This window comes from Chiloscyllium plagiosum, chromosome 14, assembly GCF_004010195.1.
Source record: "Chiloscyllium plagiosum isolate BGI_BamShark_2017 chromosome 14, ASM401019v2, whole genome shotgun sequence".
Classification (NCBI taxonomy): domain Eukaryota; kingdom Metazoa; phylum Chordata; class Chondrichthyes; order Orectolobiformes; family Hemiscylliidae; genus Chiloscyllium; species Chiloscyllium plagiosum.
The window spans coordinates 80,487,827-80,508,295 of record NC_057723.1 but is presented as its reverse complement, the minus strand read 5'-3'; the positions used below and the strand labels follow the sequence as shown (position 1 = coordinate 80,508,295).

The following is a 20,469-nucleotide window of genomic DNA, read 5'->3' as shown; positions in this document are numbered from 1 at the left end:
AGGGAGGTGGGGGTGAGGGGTGGGGGTGAGGGGGGTGGGGTGTGGGGGTGGGTGGGGGGGACCGAGAGTGAGTGTGTGTTTGTCCTTCAAGAGGCCTCCAACAACTTTACCCCCTCCACCACCCCCCACCCCCAGGGGTCTCGCTTCATGGGCCGGGGGAGAGGGGGGGGGGGGATTTTGTTGCAGCTGACAAGCGGATGATGCACCCACCGCCACCATCAGTGTCCGGCCGCCGCTGTTGCTGCTGCTCCTCCGGCGGTAGCTGCGGCCTCCTCCGTCTCCCTGGTAACGCGCTCCACAGCAACTGAGCAACGGGGACCACTCCGCCGCCTTATATAGACTCTCCGGCCCCTACCACCCGCTGCCGCCCATTGGGGACACCAGGGGTGTCAGGCCCTTCCCCATCCTCACTCCCACTCACACACTGGGTCGACTGGGCGCTTGCGAATGGAGGAGACAAATTACCCACCCCGGTGCATCGCGACTTCGAACCCACGGGGTCTTTTTTTCCACGAAGTTGCGCATTAATTGTGCATGAAAAGATCCAGCTCCCCCCACTCTCTCCGACCAGTTGTTACGGACCACAATGGCGGATGTGGGAACCTGCTTCACAGGCGAATAGGAATGGGAAAAGGTGGGGGGGGGGAAGGTCATCTATTATCAAAAACTTCTACTACCGGCAGAAACATTCCCTTTCAATCCACCAGGCAGCACAACACTTAGATTTAAGATGGTTATATTGCTTGCAAGGATTTAGTTGCTTTCAGTGAAAGGCTTTCCGATTACAAATGTCTGAACTGAACAGGAATCCCCTCCTCTAGCCAGCAACTGGCCTAGTCCAAAGGAAAAGGGTGATCGTGTCAGGCGGATAGAGCCAACCGATAGCAGTGGTGGGGGTGCGTAGTTGAACAAATAAACAGAAGTGCGCTGAGAGTGATATGTTAATACAAGGAGGAGCATAATTGATTTAGGTTTAGTCTCATGCTGAGGAGATATTAAATTTTTAGAATAAGTTATTTTATAACTTTGACAAGTGATGCCTGCATATTCCCATTTTTTCCCCTCTCAGAGTGGGTCTGTCTGGCACTAGCCCAGAGGCTGTCGGGACATGTAGTTTTCTCAACTCAGTTCCCATGCTGCTGCTGCTTCTGTTCTGACTGATTCCATTCAATTTTAATCTCAATCATTCATGTCTTTGGGAGACTTTTTAAGGTTTCTCCTTTTCTCATTGCAGCAACACTAAGTTATTTTCAACAGGTCCAGTGGTGCAAGTTAGAATTAAAAATAATACTGCAAACTTCCATTGTAGGATGTAAAAATATTTTATAAAAAAAAAACTTTTTCTTGTTGAATGTTCATTAGCAACAAATTTTGGTGAATACACTATATACTCACATAAATACTTGTTTATATGGTACAAAGGAAAATAAAGCTTTAGTTGTGTTTTTAAAACAAATATGGAATAATATGTAGTCAGTTCTTGATTGGAGCTCAAAGTTACGTTGAGTTTCTTGAATTTAGAAATTAATTAACAAGTATTCCTTTTCAGCAATCTGGGCAGCTTTGATAGAACAAAAGAGTCACATACATTCTGCTGTATGAATAGAGTATTATAAAAAAATCTTTCAAAGAATGAAAGAGTTGAGAAATTACTTACAAGTGTTTTTGTTATAAAAAATAGTTTGTCTCGTTGCCATAAAAGGAATTTAAATCACAGAAGAGAACAGCTGCCTGGCCACATGGTTCCAGGCCTTAATTGCACCCCCTAATCAGTACTTACTATTGTTCAGTGCTGATTGAAATCTAGATTTTTGAGAAAAAAAATCTACTCCCAACTGTTCAAAAGGAGATAAAATAAATTTAGATATTAATGTAAATTCATTTTCTATCAAATAATAGTCAGACCAAGACTCTCAAGCTCAAGCAAAGCCTGGTTGTATTACCATAATCAGAATGATATGGAATTTCTTTGCACTGGGTACTAAAATGAGAGTGTACAAGTAAACGTCAACAACGGAAAAAAAAAGGCAGCAATGCTTGTCCCTTCTGCCTGAAGAGACATGGGATTCAGTGTAGGTAAAAATTACTCTTTACATTACAGCGCCATCTGTGGAGAATTCCAAATATGTTTAATCCTTTTTTTTATGAAGGAAACCATACCCACCAAAGTTTTTAATACTTGTCATCACGGACAGTGCTGGCTGCCATTTTTCTACTTCCACAGGCAGCTTCAGCAGTAGGTACCCAATCTGACTTGGCCAGCAGCATTGTTTGTCATTTGCTTAAATGGTTTTCCCTGATCGCAGGCACAAAGTAAAAATTTCACTTTGAAATCCTACACATAGCTATCAGACTCAGAATGTGCATTACACAGGAATCTGATTGTAAACCGGCTCTTCTCTTAAGTATTTTCCATGTGTTGGCAATATTATGTACTGAAGCTACAAAAGAATAGTAGAGTGGAAAATGTGGTGACAGTAAACCTAGCTCATAGGCCCAAATGATGGGGAGGTGCTGGTGTTGGACTGGGTGGACCAGGACAGAAGTCACACGACACTAGGTTATAGTCCAACAGGTTTATTAGAAATCAAAAGCTTTCGGAGCAGTGTTCCTTTGTCATATGCATTTTGAAAGCACGTGTGATTTCAAATAAACTGCTGGACTATAACCTGGTGTCATGTAACTTCTAACTAATTTGAAGGTAGTCTGAGGAAACAAAAATGCTATCATCCTCAAAAATAGGAGTGCAAGGCTGGAGAATTTAAAGGATTTTAAAGAAAAAAGTGTTGATTTTCTTTCAGAATACAATGTCCATCCTGAAAGCACTGTATGATAACAGTATATCCTTAGGATTGCCTCTGTTCCCATATAGCTGATTATACCCCAGGCCCAATTACAATAGCTTCCAGCCCACTGCCACTTCCAAAACCCCCAGGGGCACAAAGACAGAACAATACCTGTAATGACACGGAGGAGAGATTAAAACAGGAATGTAAACATTTCAGGAGGTAGGTCACTCAAAGTGAAATTGATAACATTTGAAATCAATTCTCTACAGAGTGAAGCAGACAGAGTTTCCTGGATCCCACAGACAAAGGATAGTAGATGGGTGGCCATCTGGAAAAGTAGGAAGGAAAGACAAAACCCTTTAGGGGCGTGTGTTATTCTAAAACCTATGTACAGCCTTGCAGCCTGGGAATGTCAATAGTAATCTGGACTGCATTCCTTCAAGCTAACACCAAATGGGTGAGGAACTACACAAGAGGGAACAAGAAAGAGTAGAAACGCAGTTGCAATATTGGGAAGGCACACAGACAGACAGACAATCAACATTGCACCATGTGGGATGCACAAGGTGAGGCTTCTTCGGTACCAGGATAAAATGACATTTTGGAGAGATCAAACTTGCAGGTGTGTCAGACAGCAAGAATAATGCTAACCAACTGCAATAGGATGTAGATGGGTTAGCAGGTTGGATAAATGGAGGGGTGTGAGATGATGCATTTGAGCAGAACGGATAGGAGACACAACATATACCCAATGGCGTAGACCCTGAGTACATGCACATAAATGCTTGAAATGGTGTCAGGGAGAGACAAAGCAAATGGGATCCGCTGAATCCTCCTAAAGCTGTAGTTAGGTTCCAACTAAAGTGGAGTGTTCAGTTCTAATCATCGCAGTGAAGGATGGCTGTGGGTATCCTAGTGGGGGCAGGTGCTGGAGAGTCTGCAGAGGACAATTACCTGAATGGTTCCAGAGAGAAGGGATGTTATCTGCACGTTTAAGTTGGGAAAGCTAGAATTATTCTGAGAGCATAGAGATTGATGAGAGATTTGATTGAGACTGCAGAGGATGGTGGATAGGTTTAGAGTGGGAGAAGTGGGTGAGGCTGGGGGAAAAGGCTGCTCTCTTTAGCTGGTGATACAAAAACTGCGGAGCACAAATGGAGAACATTTGTGCTGGTGGTGGGTGTTAGAAGAGAATGAAAGCAAGAATAAGAGGATTGTTTAAAATAAAAGCACAGCACGAGGTAATGATGTGGAATACACTGGCCAGAAGGATGGTGTACTTGGAGAGGATGAAATGAACAATATCAAAAAATGATACTGGATATGCATTTGGGGAAATAGCAAGGCTATGGGGTAGAATAGGGGAATAGGACAAACTAGATTCTTTTGCATAAACTCAATGGCCTCATTCCATTGACTGTATGACAACTGCCTCTAGTTCGGTCCTCCATACATGCTCCCACTATTCCTGGATTCTGAAAGCTAGCTACAACCACACAATGATTTGGATGTGAATTCCAGTGGTATAGTTCATAAATTTGCAGATGACATCAAAATTGGCAGCGTAGTGGACAGCGAAGAAGGTTACCTCAGTACAATGGGATTTTGATCAGATGGGCCAATAGGCCAAGGAATTGCAGATGGAGTTTAATTTAGATAAAATGTGAGGTGCTGTATTTTGGAAAGGCAAATCAAGGCAGGACTTACACACTTAATGGTTAAAAATCACACAACAGCAGGTTGTGTGATTTTTAACTTTGCACACCCCAGTCCAACACAGGCATCTCCAAACCAACACTTAATGGTAAAGCCCTGAGGAGTGTTCCTGAACGAGGAGATCTTGGAGTGCAGGTTCACAGCTCCTTGAAAGTGGAATTACAGGTAGATAGGATAGTGAAGGCAGCATTTGGTTTGCTTGCCTTTATTGGTCAGTGCATGGAAGACAGGAGTTGGGAGGTCATGTTACAGCTGTAACATGACATCAGTTAGGCCATTTTTGGAATACTGCGTCAAATCTGGTCTCCCTTCCATTGGAAGGATATTGTGAAACTTGAAAGGGTTCAGAAAAGATTTACAAGGATGTTGTCAGGGTTGGAGGGTTTGAGTGATAGGGAGAGGCTGAATTGACTGGGGGTATTTTCTCTGGAGTGTCAGAGGCGGAGGGGTGACCTTATAGAGGTTTATAAAATCATGACAGGCATGGTTAGAGTGAAGAGCCAAGGTTTTTTCCCTGGGATGGGAGAGTCCAGAACGAGAGGGGAAAGATTTAAAAAGGGAACAAAAGGGGCAACTTTTCACACAGAGGGGGATATGCGTGTGTGGAATGAGCTGCCAGAGGTAGTGGTGGAGGCTAGTACAATTGCAACATTTAAAAGACATTTGGATGGGTTTAGGTGGAATATGGGCCACTTGCTGGCAAACGGGACTAGATTAAATTAGGATATCTGGTCAGCATGGTTGTGTTGGACAGAGAGATCTGTTTGGGTTCTGTGCATCTCTAGGACTCTGACTCTTAGTAGTTTCTCCGCTGATCAGTGAACCAGCCATGTTTGATATTTAGGATGTTCTAAATGTGCAGCTAACCAGGATCCTGTTCTTATCTGACAAGCACATTGTACAGTTTTATAAAAGGGGCACCAGATAACAGCTCTTGCACTGATACTCAAATAATGACTAAAGTTCTTTTGAAAAATTCACAAAAATCTAAAGATAGCCACGGAGCCATTCAGGCATCCCCATCTTCATTGGATCCACTTTCTATGATACTCACTTGTGACTTTTCTGGATCCCTTCCCTTTCTCTTTGGTCCCACTACCTGAAAAAAAGGTGTTAATTTATTCCAACTGAAACAGGAGGACCAAGGTCTGTATTCCCCCATCTCCAGCTTCCAGCCCCATCACTCATGAAGCCCTTCCTTTTCCTTCATTTCAACTGAACCCATGCTCTGTTACCCGTACCCTACTCAGACCTAGAATTTCCTCACTGACACCCTCCATTCCTTCACAATGCTGGAGGTATTGATTCTACTATGATGATCTGCCTCTAGCGATAGGCCTTTTCCAGTGAGGTTCATGTTTGCACAATGTTTACATGAGGAGAAACTCTGGATTCTTCATCTGAAGCAATGCCAAGGACAACTACAGTACCTCACCTGCCGTGGCAGTGGGAAAAATAGATCCCAAATGAATATTCAAAATGATAACCCAGAGTTTTTTCTTTGGAGCCAGAATTTTAAAAAGGCAACAGCAAGTAAGCTGTAAAAGTGTCTTAAAATCCATGTTTTAATATTTGGCCTTTATTTTCAATCTGCTTTCTTTGGCTTTTGCTTTGTTATTAAGGAAGGTGTTCTGTCAAGAACAACAAAAAGGACCTTTTAGAGTAAAGAAGCTACCATTTTTTCTAAACGACGCAAAAGATATCCCCAGCGTGTTGGGTTGCAGCTTCACCGCAGAGCTCCCAATCTCTGTCAAAAATAACAGCATCCAAGAAGGAACACAGAACAATGGAACAGCCCTCCAGTATCAGCAGGCAACTCAATAACAATGATAGAGTCCAAGCAATTATTCACCAAAACAGATAGGTCTGGGAATAGGCCACCCACTCTCTTGGGAACAGGGTTCAATTTTTGTTCTTTGCAAGATAGATTGCCACAAACCCTGCCTTGGTCTGTTTCCGCTCTGGTAATTGTGCGCATGTTCTGGCTATCACTTCATAATGGTATGAGTTGTAGGAAAAGGAACTAGGAGTAAAGATGTCACGGCCTGCTTCCTCTTTTACTGTCAGGTCTCAACACTATTAGTTTTGGCTTGTTCCACTGGGCTGTAAAGGAGCTGTTATTAAAATGGACTCAGCCAACATCTCCTGCCGGAAGCATGATTTTCAGCAACTTTAACTATCTTGGTGGCCCTCAATACACAAAATTTAAAAAGGCTTTACAACCACACTACTCTTATAATGCAGATACTTGGATAAATGTCACTCAGCCAGCAGGCCTAACAATTACACAGTGGATTTTAGCATTCTTCATCACCTCCAGAAATTAAAGGACCGACTCATGAGTGTAAGCATTTGCCTTGCTGTTGATCCACGAAACACCATTCTAAGTACTTTCCAAAAGCGAAACAATCCAAGTCTTCAAAGCAACTCAAACCAAAGCATGGATCCTAATCACTGCTTTCCTCAACTCCATAAAAGGAGGCGATGACCTAGTGGTATTAATCGCTGGACTGTTAATCCAGGGGCCCACCTCTCAGAATTTAGATTCATTGAAGAAAATGTGGAATTAAGAGTCTAATGATGGCCATGAATCCATTGGTTGGCTGTTGGAAAAACCCATCAGGATCACTAATGTCCTTTAGAGAAGGAAGCTGCCATCCTTACCTGATCTGGCCTACATGTGACTCCACACCCACAGCAATGGGGTTGACTCCTAACTGCTCTGAACCATTAGGGATGGGTAATAAATGCTGGCCTGGCCAGCGACACTCATCCCAGTAATGAAAAAAAATGTTGTTTACTAACCTGCTTCAATCTGGGGAGACAATGGCCGAGTGGTATTATCGCTGGAGTGTTAATCCCGAGACCCAGGACTGTTCTGGGGACCCAGGTTTAAATCCATTCATGGTAGATGAATTTCAATTCAATTTGTTTTTTATCTGCAATTAAAGAGTCTAATGATGACCATGGCCAGAAAAACCCTTTTAGATCATTAATATCCTTTAGGAAAGGTTTTCCTTCAATAGTCTGGTCTAGGACATTGGTCAGGCCACTGTTGGAATATTGCGTGCAATTCTGGTCTCCTTCCTTTCAACATCTTTCCAATAGGATGCAGAAAAGATTTACAAGGATGTTGCCAGGGTTGGAGGGTTTGAGCTATAGGGAGAGGCTGAACAGGCTGGGGCTGTTTTCCCTGGAGCTTCGGAGGCTGAGGGGTGACCTTATAGAGGTTTACAAAATTATGAGGGGCATGGATAGGGTAAATAGACAAACTCTTTTCCCTGGGGTCAAGGAGTCCAGAACTAGAAGGCATAGGTTTAGGGTGAGGGGGGAAAAGATATAAAAGAGACCCAAGGGGCAACATTTTCATGCAGAGAGTGGTACATGTATGGAATGAGCTGCCAGAGGAAGTGGTGGAGGCTGGTACAATTGCAACATTTCAGAGGCATTTGGATGGGTATATGAATAGGAAGGTTTGGAGGGATATCTGGTCGGCATGGACCGAAGGGTCTGTTTCCATGTTGTGCATCTCTGACTCCAGACCTCAGCAATGCAGCTGACTATCACCTGCCCTCTGCAATGCCCCCATTCCATGAATGAATTGAAGGAGTTCCCTTGTGCAAGAATAGAAAGGGGAGGAGTGTCAACAAACAAGGTTGGCAGATCTACAGGATTCATACAAGCTAGAACACAGTTACATACAAGTTTAGGTTATGGAGATTGAAAGTAGAGCGGTTGACTAGGAGAGGATTGGAATATGTTGGTACTAAAAGCAAGAATGGGGTTTTCAGCATATGATCGGAGTCTGATCAGAATCAAACAATGATAGAAATTAGTGATAGAGTGCATGAGCTTGTGAACTCAGTTTAGGGTCTAAGACAAGACATTTGAAATAAGCAACAATAAAAGTCCTGCCAACATACTGAGTTTCTCCAACACTAAGTTTCAGATTTTCTGCATCCACAGTTCTTTTCCTTTAATTCAACATATTCACAGACTCTCTGTTCTTTTTCGGCTTCGGATTGATCAGGGAGAGAAATGGAACCTATGGATAGTGTATGGAGCTTGTAGTAGAGATAAAAAGCAATGCTTCAGTCCACCTTGAGTTTAGTCAAAGGAAATTTCTGTGCATCCAAAACATGACTATATTAACTCCCAGTTCAACAATACCTCAATCTTAACTTTAAAATCTCTCTTCTCCACCCCCCCCACTTCTCATTTCTCCTGTCCAAGAACCATCAGCAAGACAGGAGGGTTTGAGGTCGGATGGGCTGGGACTATTTTCCCTGGAGTGCTAAAAGCTGAGCGGTGACCTTAGAGGTTAACAAAACCATGAGGGGCATGGATAGGGTAAATAGCCTAGGTGTTTTCCCCATGTGGGGGAACTCAAAACTAGAGGGGGCATAGGGTTAAGGAGAGAGAGGTGAAGTAATTAGAAAGGGAGCAGAGGGGCAATATATTCCAGAGGGTGGTGCAGATGTAGAATGAACTACCAGAGGTAGTGGTAGAGAAGTGTACAGTTACAGCTAGGACAGGTATGTGAATAGACAGACAGAGTATAGAGGAATATGGACCAAATGGGACTGGTTCAGTTAGGGAAATTTGGTCAGCACGGACAAATTGAGCTGAAGGGCCTATTTCCATGCTGTATGGCTATTCTCAGTTGGAGCTCTTGACCCCCTAAGTTCTGCAGGTATATGTACAGTCACTGATGTTCCACACAGTGATTGGTATGAGGCACAGATCATGCACTGACTTCTGATTCCTGAAGTTGCTGCTATGCTCGACTAAAGGTCCATGCAGAGAGAAAGCTTATTCAGTGTCTATCTAGTCCCTAGTTCAGACCCAAGCTCTCAAACTCCCTCTGTTGTAATGAGGGGTGGGGAGGAGAAGGTGTGAGAAAAGGAAGGCTAAGCAGCTGTACCTCTCCATGCTGTAATGTTCCAGAATACTTGATGGTAGATTTGGGTTGCAGCAATTATAGAGAATTGTCTGGCATATCCACAATTGAGATATTTGCTGTCCCAACTGGGAGTGCACTGTGGCCCAGTGGTTAGCATTGCTACCACACAGCACCAGGGACCCAGGTTCAATTCCACCCTCAGGTGACAATGTGGAGTTGGCACATTGGAACTACCATGTTATAACATTCTTGTGCAATCCCGTTAAGAAAATCATGTAATAGCTGTACCATTACAGTAATGGGGCCAGAATTGTTTTATCACCAATAAAAAAGGTTGGAAACTTCATGCTGTAGGAACATTATCCCCAATTTTTTAGTTGTACTATAGCAAGTTTATGTCAGAAAATATACATTATAGCAAAACAACCTGTATAGTATTTTGCAATCTAATAAGTAATGGTTCTAGAGTGCACCACTGCCTCTGCTGGCAGAGTGAGCAAATACCCATCTTGTCTAAGGTGCTACACATTCTAGTTTCAAGTCAGAGGCCAGTATGGAAACTGAAAGGGCACAGACAGAACAGGCAGAGGAGTTTGAACATAGAGAAACGAGGTGATACATCTTCATAGGAAGAACCATAGAGTACAGCTCTAAGGGTGGGTGGGGGGGGGGGGGGGGGGGTGGTAGACAGTGTATATGTTCATAAACTGAAGATAAGAGACACCATATCCTTGGCATTATTAATGAGGGCATAGAAGAGCAAAGGTGATGTGGAACTTGTTAGATCTCAGCTGAAGTATTGTGTAGAATCTCAGGTGTGCAATAAAAAGTATGTGAATGCATTAGAAAGAATATAGATGCAGTTTACAGGAACAAATTTTAGTTGAGGATATATTAAAGACAGGGGACAGTTCCTCTTGGCAAGAAGGTGACTCAGGAAATCCAATTGATGTTTTCAAAATCATGAGGGAGCTGGAGAGGGAGAAGTCATTCTAGCTCAAAACAGAATAAAATCAATGCCCTCTCATTCAAAGAGAAGAGAAGCAAGGGTGATGTGAAAAAAGACAAACTTCTCACCCCCGAGGCCCTGCCTGATAGCATGCTCAATGGAGGCTTTGGAGGATCATCTGGATAATAAAAAAAAAAAAAGAGGGGACAGAGGGGATCAGTACGATGCCCATTTTAAAGAGCTGGTGAAGGTACAACATGTTGAATTGCCTCCCTTTGTGCCATAAGACAGTGATTGGATGGTATTTGACACAGAGAAAGCCAGTCTCAGTCCAAAGAGTTCCAGGAGGAAATGCTACAGTCGGAGTGAAAAAAGTTTGGCTTGGAAGTGGATAGATTGGAAAGGTGCTAGAGGGGAAAAAAACCAAACTGTCAGATTCATATGAAGTTCCAGGAACCAGATTAAGGAGCAGCAAAACCCCCTCAAAAGTCCAATAGCTTCTCTTGCACAGTGTAGGCTTGGACATAAATTTCTCCTCACACTGAATCACCCCTTCAGGGTAGTGGGCAAAGAAAGTGCCTGGTGCAGTGACAATCTGTTACACGTACAAGTATTTATAATGAAGGCTCACTGTTAGAGGTCTAAATCCACATTAGTCACTTAAAATTACTACTGGGAGTAAAAAGGAGGGACTAATTAGCATTTAAAACAGCTAAAATACTGAATATGGCTGGATTCAAAGGAACAAAAGTAGCAGTCACCTCACTGTATCTGGAAGTGTGCCTGGGTGTCATCTGCAAACACTCAAGAAAACAGCACTGACATCATTCAGTTGCTCTTCCCCACTCAATTGGTATTTTAAAAAAAAAAATCTGAAAATAGATCTAATGCTTGAGTTCACTGGCTGGAGGCATTTGCTTTGGCTACAGCAACACATTCGGATTTCTCCCAGAGGGCTGCAGCTAGCTGTTCCCAATCCAGTGGATCAGATGGACAATGTGAAACTGTTTAGTGAACAGGCAGGTTTGGAAATAGGGGTAGTGCCCAAGCAGACCAAGTCGCAGAACAGTGGAATAGTGCTCAGGTACCACTTCACAAGACCCCTTTAACAAACTAAAGAAATAGTTGACTTACTATTTAGTGAAGTAGTAACTGATACCCATATAGTTGGGTGAATAATTAAAGAGATTTTAAGTTTTGAAAATAAAAAATGTAGCCATTCTGAACACTTGGTCTGCACCCCTCTGTTCCTTGCCTATTCCTATATCCAGTCTTCAATATTGCGAGCATCTCTGCTACCTACCCATCCTGGAAGATTTGATTGATAAAAGTCAGACTATTAGTCTGAATGTCTACTCGTTTATTAATGTACAGTAGACACCCATTTTTTAAAAAAAGGGTCTTTAAATGCAGCTGACCCACAAGACAAAAAGTGCAACAGCACCTCAACATATTCCAATATCTTTAGATAACTTAAAGATTAGAGGATTAATTTAATCTTTGCTTATCCACCTTTCCCAGCCCAAATAGCTGCCAGAACCCACAAGTCTACTTTGGTCTTCCTACATTCTAACAGCCATTGCATTTGCTAACCATCCTGTCTCCCCCATTGTCTGATGTAGAACATAGTATCAAATACTTTTGTACTGTTTACAAGTCCAGCATGGATTCCTGGAAAACAGAATTATTCCTATTCCTGCACTCTAAACAGCCAATTACTGTAATTATCTTAAGTCATTCTAGTATCTATAATGCTAGATCATGTAATACCTATACTCCTGAATATCTGACACTTTCTTCAAAGTATCAAAACATTTACAGACTTAATTACTTTAATCAACAGACTTACTCAAAAATTCATTATGATCAGTTCTTCAAATTTGTCAAATCCATTAACAAAGCATTTAAATCAAAGTCAGAATCCCCAGTGTGGATACAGGCCATTCAGCCCATCAGATCCATACACCTTCCAAAGGAAGGAAGGAATATCCCACTCACGTTTCAAAGCTGAAGCTGAGTCATCTAGACTCAATGTCTATACCTGCTTGCTCCTGACCCACTGCGTTCTCCAGTATTTTTCATTTCAAATTCACCTGCATTTTATTTTTAATCCATTCATTCACAGGGATGTGGACATTGTTGGCTAGAACAGTATTTATTGCCCAGAGGGCAGTTATGAGTCAGCCAGGTTGCTGTGGGTCTGGAATCATATGTAGGCCCAGACCAGGTAATGACGACAGTTTCCTTCCCTAAAGGGAGGAAGTGAACCAGATGGGTTTTTCCACTACCCCCTCCCCCAAAAAAAAAATTGGTTTCACAATTAGACTCAGAATTCCAGATGTTTAAATCGAATTCAATTCTGCCATCTACTGTTGTGGGATTCAAACCCAGGTCCCCCAAAACATTACCTGGGTCTTTGGGTTAACAGTTCAGTCATAACACCACTGAAGCAGTCACCTCTCCATTACACTAGGAAACAAAAGATGAAGAATGGTCAATAAGCTGTTGGCTTCCTTAAACCTTGCATTGCCCCTCAATACAGGGAAGTGGGGGGGAAAAAAAAAGCAAGTATTTTACTCAAGTTCAAAAGTGAGCTGTTGATTTGAAGCAATTAAAGAGTTTGGAATAGTGTCCAATGTGGATGATTAATTTAGATTTGATACAGGGTAAAGAAAAGCTGTCTTGCTAGGAGAGATTATTCCATACCTTCCACCCAGCCCCTCTTCACTTCACCTCAGGAGTTGTCAAATCCAGAGAGTTATTTAAACATAGCATCCTCTCGTAGGAATTGTGTTTATCATTTCCCTCCCTCATTCACACAAACATGCAATGGAACCACAAAAAAAAATAAAGTCGGTTAGAGAGGTGTACACCTTCAGATTTTTTTTTATGTACTAGTTTATCAGTGTTACAGAAACTCACCCTTACAGCACTGACATCAAACAAAGTTTAAAACAGAACATTTACAGATTCAAAAAAAGTTGAGTGACAATGTGAACCCCAGTACATTTTATACAAGTCAGACTACAGAATACAAGAGACTCAGAGCACTTGGTACACAACTCCACATTTCCATATAATTGGGAACTAAGTGTGCTAAATCCATTTCATGTCAACACTAACAATGGGCCAGTGATTACTCGAATTCAAACCATTCAACTACAAGATTAAATCTTGTAGGGTATTGATCATTTTGCTAACAAGGTTAGACAAATTTCAGGAGAAAAACTGGCAAAAACAATGCAGAAAACAGAGTCTGGGTGCCTTAAAGGCATAAAAAGAGGCTAGTACCTCAGAATAAGATGATTTGGAAAACTGTCTTGCATAATTTTTCAGCATACTGTGCTAATGCTTCACTAAACTTTCATGCAGAAAAAAGGTGACCAAAGACCACAGACAATGTAGTGAATGGTGATTCTGCTAGGGGTGAATGGGTGGACAGAGTGAGGAGGACCAAGAGGTCCATTGGTGGTGAAAGGTGTGAAAAATTAGATCACACTTGAGTGAAACCTCATTACGGTAGGTCAAGACCTTAAATGCAAGAATAAGTTAACAAAATGTGAAGACGATGTTTAAAAGAGGTCACTCTGGAAACCACTCAAAATTTAGCCTTTGATTAAATTTTGCAGTGTTTTCTTTTCAGTTAGAAAGAAATCTGCATTCTAACCATCTTTGAGAACATAACTCCCTTGACAGGTTGGCGTGGGGTGTGGTCAGAGCCAGTTTAAGTTAATAGGGACACATGAAAACTCAGCCTTCCTGCTCTGCCAAAAGAGCAATTTTTACCCCTTACATTGGAGTTAAAAACAAAAGAAAAAAAAAACTGACATTTTTAAATGCACACCAGAATACTTACAAGTAACAATTACATCTACAAACTGTTAAGGGGAAGCTCCTATTCCTTCTTCCATTGACCCTGTGGCTTGTTGAGAGATTAGGTAGCCAGGAACTTGGCGCGAGTCTCTGTTCTTTTACTTTTTTAAAAAAAAGCTTATCAGGAGATGTTTAGATTCTATTCTACACAAGGATTCAGAGACAGTAAGCTTTGCTATCAGTGACACCTAGAAGTGTGAATTCTGCAGAAGTTAGTTAGGGAAAAATTCAGCAATTTCAGAACTTTAAAACTTAGCCTTGGCCACACTCATCCAATAGATAAAGATACCTATTTTCCCCATCCCCCTTGGAGATGGGAAAAGGGTTTCGGGAGAAAAGAGACGACAGGTGGTCAAGGATATACTTCCAGGTTGAGCAGTGATGGAGCCCACGATGAGTTCCCACATTTGGAAGCAGAACAATGAAGCACATGTTGGCAAACACGAGACCTTCATTCACTCTTTACTATCCCCCAAAATATACAGCCAACTTCTTAAGAAAATTGAAGCTTAGAAAAACTGCTGAATTTTTAAACAAGTTCATTAAATAATCAGATACAAAATCCACAGATCAACATACAGCCATCCTCTTGCTCTGTGTATAACAAATACACAGTCTATACTCTGGCCTGTAAGATCAGGAAGAAGTGTTGACTTGCTCATTACCATGGTGTCCAATTAGTACTGTGACCTTTCCTTAAATACCTGAGTAATTCAAAGGGGTCCTCATCTCCATTTGGGGAGATGTCAAGAGGACGAGATGGAAAGGGAGTCTGATCATCAGGCATCTGTAAAAGTGTAGCATATGGAGTTAGAGGGAGAAGGCAATCCCACACAAAATCAGGATTATTAGTTATTTAATGCTAATAGAGATAGAACAGCAACAGCTCAAGGGGGTCAGGGGATGGTCTAATAGTATCATCACTAAGCTATTAATCCAGAGAGCTTGGTAATGTTCCAAGCACCCAGGTTCACACCAGAGTCCCTACAGTGTGGGAGCATGCCATTTGGTCCAGGGAGTGCATGCCAACTGTCCAGAGAACATCCCACCTTGACCCAAACCCCCTACCCTACCCCTGTAATCCAGCCTAACCTGCACATCTTCAGACTGTGGGAGGAAACTGGAACACCCAGATGAAACCCATGTAGACACCAGGAGAATGACTCAACTCCACAGACACTCTGGATGGAATTAAACCTGGGACCCTGGTGTGGTGAGGCAGCAGTGTTAACCACTGAGTCACTCTGCCACTCTACATGGTAAATGGTGCAATAGAAATTCAATAAGATTAGGCTTGTGGTGGTGTTGAAAAATGTGTGCTGGAAAAACAGCAGGCCAGGCAGCATCCGAGGAGCAGGAGAATTGACGTTTTGGGCATAAGCCCTTCAGGAATGAGGCTGGCGTGCCAAGCAGGCTGAGATAAAAAGGCAGTGGGGTGGAGAGGTCGGGAAGAAGATTGAGGGGAGCGAGATAAAGCTGGAGAAAGCGACATTCATCCTGTGTGGTTGGAGGGTTCCCAGGTGGAAGATGAGGCGCTCTTCCTCCAGGCGTCGCAAATTCACCTGCAAATCCACACACATGATTTACTGTTTCCGCTGCACCCGAGACCTGCAATCTTCTTCCTGACCTCTCCGCCCCCACCCCCTCTCTGGCCTATAACACTCACCCTCACCTCCTTCCACCTATCGTATTCCCAGCACCCCTCCCCAAATTCCCTCCCCCTCCCCTTTATCTCAGCCCACTTGGCACACAAGCCTCATTCCTAAAGAAGGGCTTATGCCTGAAATGTCGATTCTCCTGCTCCTCGGATGCTGCCTGGCCTGCTGTGTTTTTCCAGTCTCCAGCATCTGCAGTCCTCACTTTCTCCTTCTGTGGTGGTGCCCGTACCTCTGCCAGATCAGGTTCAACTCGCATGCCCTGGAGGGGGCATCATAATGTTGTCCTAACAGGGAGGCACCCATTTACAGTAGCATGGAGGAACATTTTTCCCTTCCCAGATTATCTGGAACTTACTTCCCCAGAAAGCAGGAGAGGCTAGGATATTGAACACAAAGTGGAAATAGATAGATTTGTAGCTTTAAAATAAGGACGCAAGCTTTATGAGAATGTGGGCAGGAATGTAGAATGAAGGCCAAGTAATCAGTCAGGTCTTTCTACAGGGAAGAAAAAAAAAAAGTGGAGGGGGTGACCAAATTTAAAAGAAAAAAAAAACAACAAAGAAGGGAGACCAGAACTGGCCAAAGTGACCGACTCCTGCTCCATATTTGTCTGTCAGTCAGATGTAACTGATGCTTAAAAACAGAAAATTACTGTTTATTCCCATAAATAACTGGCTAGAGATCCCCACATCCCATATAAAAAGGCTGAGGACCATTAGATGAGCTCCATAGAATCTACAATGGATCTAGTCACACCATAGTCTTGCTCGATTTGAGCAAGTCTCTCAGGGGGATTGTTTTTCACTTTGAAGAGGATTGAAAACAGGAGTTCCTCCAGATTGGTTTCGTCTCAAGATGGGGAGCTTAAAAGATATCAGAGTTTAGTTTGCAACTTGTTGCTTTGTTCAAGACAGGCAGATTTGGGAGCATTTAACTCAGCTGAGCTGCTCAGGAATGGATCCACCTTACCAAGTTAATACAGAGAAAATCCTTTTTAAAAGCCCCAAAATTTTAAAACGAGTGAAAACCTCCACACACCCCCAGCCATGTCCAGTGAAGTGTGAAGTGTTCTTCATTAAAGTTTGATACTGTTGACATTGTTTCGCTCCCCGCTTTGATTTACTACAAATTCTAAGCTCAAGCTGGAATTGGGTTTGTTCAAGTGGGTGACATTCTAAGCAGGCAACCCAGTGAAAACCACGTTGTGGGCCTGATGGAGTGAGTGACCAGATGAGAGAAAGCAGTGTGCATTAGGATGCAATTCAATTTAGAGGACAAACACTTTGTACAATTTCACCACCCCACCCCCAAAAAGTGATTTATTTTTGAATTACCACCAACAGCCATGCCTTCAATAAACAAATGGGGCTTCGGAGGAAGTCCCAGTCTCTAATCTCTTCCTAGCCCTCCATGCCTTAAACCTATCATTTGGTCATCATTCCCATTACATTTTTGCATTAGGATCCATTTTTGTCTCAAGTATACCTTCAATGTTTTGAGAGAAAGTGGTCTAAGGCTATTAAATAAAGCAGAGTCCTGTGCAGACCTGTTTTGTTAACAGTCACTTTTGATGACAAGTGACAGAACATCAGCTTACCAATGAGGAGGAGTTGCTTGTAGCCACATGGGTGTAGCACAGGGGACCAAACCATTGCTCCAGTGGTGTCTTTGCTTTGTCCATTCCATGCAGAGGAGACCAAATACCTATCCCAGGGCTGAAACAGAGTGGCAATTTACACCAGAGGCCTCTTTCAACTAAGAAAATTGAATACAAGTGACTAAATCACAACAGGTTGCAGGTAAATTTTGATCACCCATTCAGAAGAATGACATTTCAGGGGCCAACTGACTATTGACTTGTAATGGAAACTTCTGCTGACCCTCACTATTTCATTAAGTGATGGCGCCTGGCCACAGTCAACTTAAAACTAGTTAAGCCATTGGAGGAGGGACTCTAGTCCAGCCAAAGATCAATTTAGCTGCAAACCTGAAGTTGGCACATTGTTTAATAATTAGTCATGAAGATGTACAGCATGGAAACACCCCTTGGTCCAACTTGTCCACGCCAATGAGATATCCCGACCCAATCTAGTCCAACCTGCCAGCACGCGGCCCATATCCCTCCAAACCCTTCCTATTCGTATACCCATCCAAATGCCTTTTCAATGTTGCAATTGTACTAGCCTCTACCACATCCTCTGGCAGCTCATTCCACACCCATCACTGAAAAAGTTGGCCCTTAGGTCTCTCATCGTTCCCCTCACTTTAAACCTGTGCCCTCTAGTTCTGGACCACCCCCCCCACCCCAGGGAAAAAACTTGGATAGGATTATCAGACCATGCCCTCATGATTTTATAAACCTCTATAAAAGGTCACCCCTCCGCCTCTGACGCTCCAGGGGAAAACAGCCCCAGCCTATTAAACCTTGCCCTATAGCTCAAATCCTCCAACCCTGGCAACATCCTTTTAAATCTTTTCTCAACCCTTTCAAGTTTCACAACATCCTTCCCATAGAGGGAGGTCAGAAATGCAACACCTCGCATTTATATTATAGACTATTTGCCACCCCTTGGACAAGATCCCATTGTAATCTGAGATAACCTTCTTTGCTGTCCACTACACCTCCAATTTTGTGTCACCTGCAAACTGTACCTCATGCTCACATCCAAATCATTTATATAAGTGACAAAAATTAGTGGACCCAGCACTGATCTTTGTGGCACTCCACTGGTCACAGGCCTCCAGTCTGAAAAACAACCTTCCACCACCACCGTGTCTTCTATCTTTGAGCCAGTTCTGTATCAAAATGGCTGGTTCCCCCTGTATTCCATGAGATCTAACCCTGCTAACTAGTCTCCCATGGGGAACCTTGAACACCTTACTGAAGTCCATATAGATCACAATGTTCTGCCCTCAAGTTTGAGGCACAATTTCCCACACAAAGCCATGTTGACGATCCCTAATCAGTCCTTGCCTTTCCAAATACATGGAAATCTGTCCCTCAGGATTCTCTCCAACAACTTGCCCACCACTGGTGTCAGGCTCACCGGCTTTTTCTCACCACTTTTCTGAAACAGTGGCACCACGTTAGCCAACCTCCAGTCTTACGGTACCTCACTGTGACTATCAATGATACAAATATCTCCGCAAGCCCAGCAATCACTTCCCACAGAGTTCTAGGTGGTCACTCATTACTTGATATACATGTGCTGTAGGGATCCATATAGAAATGCATTGATTCACACATGTCCAAGACCAGTTTTACTTTGATGGGAATCATATGCAAGGGTCTCAGAATATTGAGTGGGAAAGAAATCTTGGTTATATACACAATTGCTGTTTCAGGCTAAAGTTTTTTGTTTTCCCCCCTTTCCCCATCATCCCTCCTGACAAAGACATTGGAACTGCTTTCAGTTGAAGGCAGTTCCAAGGGAAGAGTCACCCTTGAGTAGTTCACCTAAGTTACAGTTCAGAGACCTGCAGTATCCAAGCTGGAGAAGGGTCACCATTAAAACAGATTCCAGAACAAAATAAAAGAGGGTTAGTACTTGGAACTAAATCAAGGCCAGACAGGGATGAATCAGGAACCATTGAAAACAAAAGACTAGCAATGTCCCCTCCTCCCTGGCAAGAGCACTTGGCTTTGGAGGTTGATGGAATAGAGAAAGCTTAAAATAAGTTATGAAACAAAGATTGGTTAAAAAGTTACAAAACTTTAAGGACAAAAGGTAACTAGGGAGAGAATAGGGACCCTCAACGATCAGCAAGGCGACCTTTGTGTGGAGTCACAGGAGATGGGGCAGATACTAATCAAGTATTTTGCATCAGTATTTACTGTGGAGAAGGACATGGAAGGTATAGAATGTAGCAAAATAGATGGTGACATTTTGAAAAAAAATGTCCATGTTGTTACAGTGGAAATGCTGGATAACGAAACAGATAAAAGTAGATAAATCCCAGGACCTGATCAGGTGTACCCTGAAACTCTGTAGGAAGCTAGAGAAGTGATTGCTGGGCCCCTTGCTGAGATATTTGTATCAGCAATAGTCACAAGTGAAGTGCCAGAAGACTGGGGGTTTGCTGATGTGGTGCCACTGTTTAAGAAAGTGGCCATGTATCACAAACTTGATTGAGATTTTTGAAGAAGTAACAAAGAGGATTGATGAGGGCAGAGCAGTAGATGTGATCTATATGGACTTCAGTAAGGTGTTTAACAAGGTTCCCCATGGAGGCTGGTTAGCCAGGTTAGATCTCATGGAATACGGGGAGAACTAGACACTTGGATAAAGAAATGGCTCAAGGTAGAAAACGGTGATGGTGGAGGGTTGTTTCTCAGACTGGAGGCCTGTGACCAGTGGAGTGCCACAAGGATCGGTGCTGGGCCCTCTATGTTTTGTCATTTACATAAATGATTTGGATGCGAGCATAAGAGGTACAGTTAGTAAGTTTGCAGATGACACCAAAATTGGAGGTGTAGTGGACAGCGAAGAGGGTTACCTCAGATTACAACAGGATCTGGACCAGATGGGCCAATAGGCTGAGAAGTGGCAGATGGAGTTTAATTCAAATAAATGCGAAGTG

The 20,469-nt window shown here is 42.8% G+C and overlaps 2 protein-coding genes across 5 annotated transcripts in view; both read right to left on the bottom strand.

Annotated features, from left to right (window-relative positions):
- The window catches only part of LOC122556843 (protein FAM53A-like), a 174,661-nt gene extending 174,343 nt beyond the window's left edge, over positions 1–318 (bottom strand). For all 3 annotated transcript variants that reach the window (XM_043704084.1, XM_043704079.1, XM_043704083.1), the window contains exon 1: positions 211–318. The gene's annotated coding sequence lies outside the window, so the exon portion shown is untranslated. The remainder of the gene's footprint in view (positions 1–210) is intronic.
- Positions 319–13,227: 12,909 nt separating this feature from the next.
- LOC122556961 overlaps positions 13,228–20,469 on the bottom strand; it is a 15,569-nt gene continuing 8,327 nt past the window's right edge. For both annotated transcript variants that reach the window (XM_043704198.1, XM_043704199.1), the window contains exons 6-7: positions 17,486–17,603; positions 13,228–15,017 (exon numbers count right to left, since the gene is read on the bottom strand). In XM_043704198.1, the coding sequence (XP_043560133.1) occupies positions 14,892–15,017; positions 17,486–17,603 (244 nt within the window). In that variant the 3' untranslated portion in view covers positions 13,228–14,891. The remainder of the gene's footprint in view (positions 15,018–17,485; positions 17,604–20,469) is intronic.